Here is a 329-nt window from a genome sequence, read left to right as displayed (position 1 = left end):
CCGCAGGCAGCCGTGCCCCCCCCCCAGTTCCCCTCTGCCGGGAGGCTGGACCCACCATGGGGACACGAGATGGACCTGTCCCACCCCAGAGGCAGCAGGGTCCCCACGTCCTCCTCCCCACCTGTGCTGGGTGCACCCTCATGGCCGTGTCAGACACATGGATGAGGGATGGCATCCAATGCTCTCGCCCGGGCCCCCTCGTCAGCTTCTCAATGGCCTCATTCAGCACATCCATCCCTGCAGAGCAGGACACTCTATCCCACCAGCTCTGCCCCAGCCGGAGGCCCCACGGGCAGGGACACCCCTTGCTGGGGCAGAGTTGCTCAGTC

The 329-nt window shown here is 66.9% G+C and overlaps 1 protein-coding gene across 1 annotated transcript in view; it reads right to left on the bottom strand.

Annotated features, from left to right (window-relative positions):
• Positions 1-121: 121 nt before the first annotated feature.
• APBB3 (amyloid beta (A4) precursor protein-binding, family B, member 3) overlaps positions 122-329 on the bottom strand; it is a gene marked incomplete at both ends in the record, with an annotated part of 2732 nt that continues 2524 nt past the window's right edge. The window contains one exon of the mRNA XM_010009138.1: positions 122-254. Within this exon, the coding sequence (XP_010007440.1) occupies positions 122-254 (133 nt within the window). The remainder of the gene's footprint in view (positions 255-329) is intronic.

The sequence above is a fragment of the Nestor notabilis genome, unplaced genomic scaffold, assembly GCF_000696875.1.
Source record: "Nestor notabilis isolate BGI_N333 unplaced genomic scaffold, ASM69687v1 scaffold21582, whole genome shotgun sequence".
NCBI lineage: Eukaryota > Metazoa > Chordata > Aves > Psittaciformes > Psittacidae > Nestor > Nestor notabilis.
This window is presented reverse-complemented; position numbering and strand designations above follow the sequence as displayed.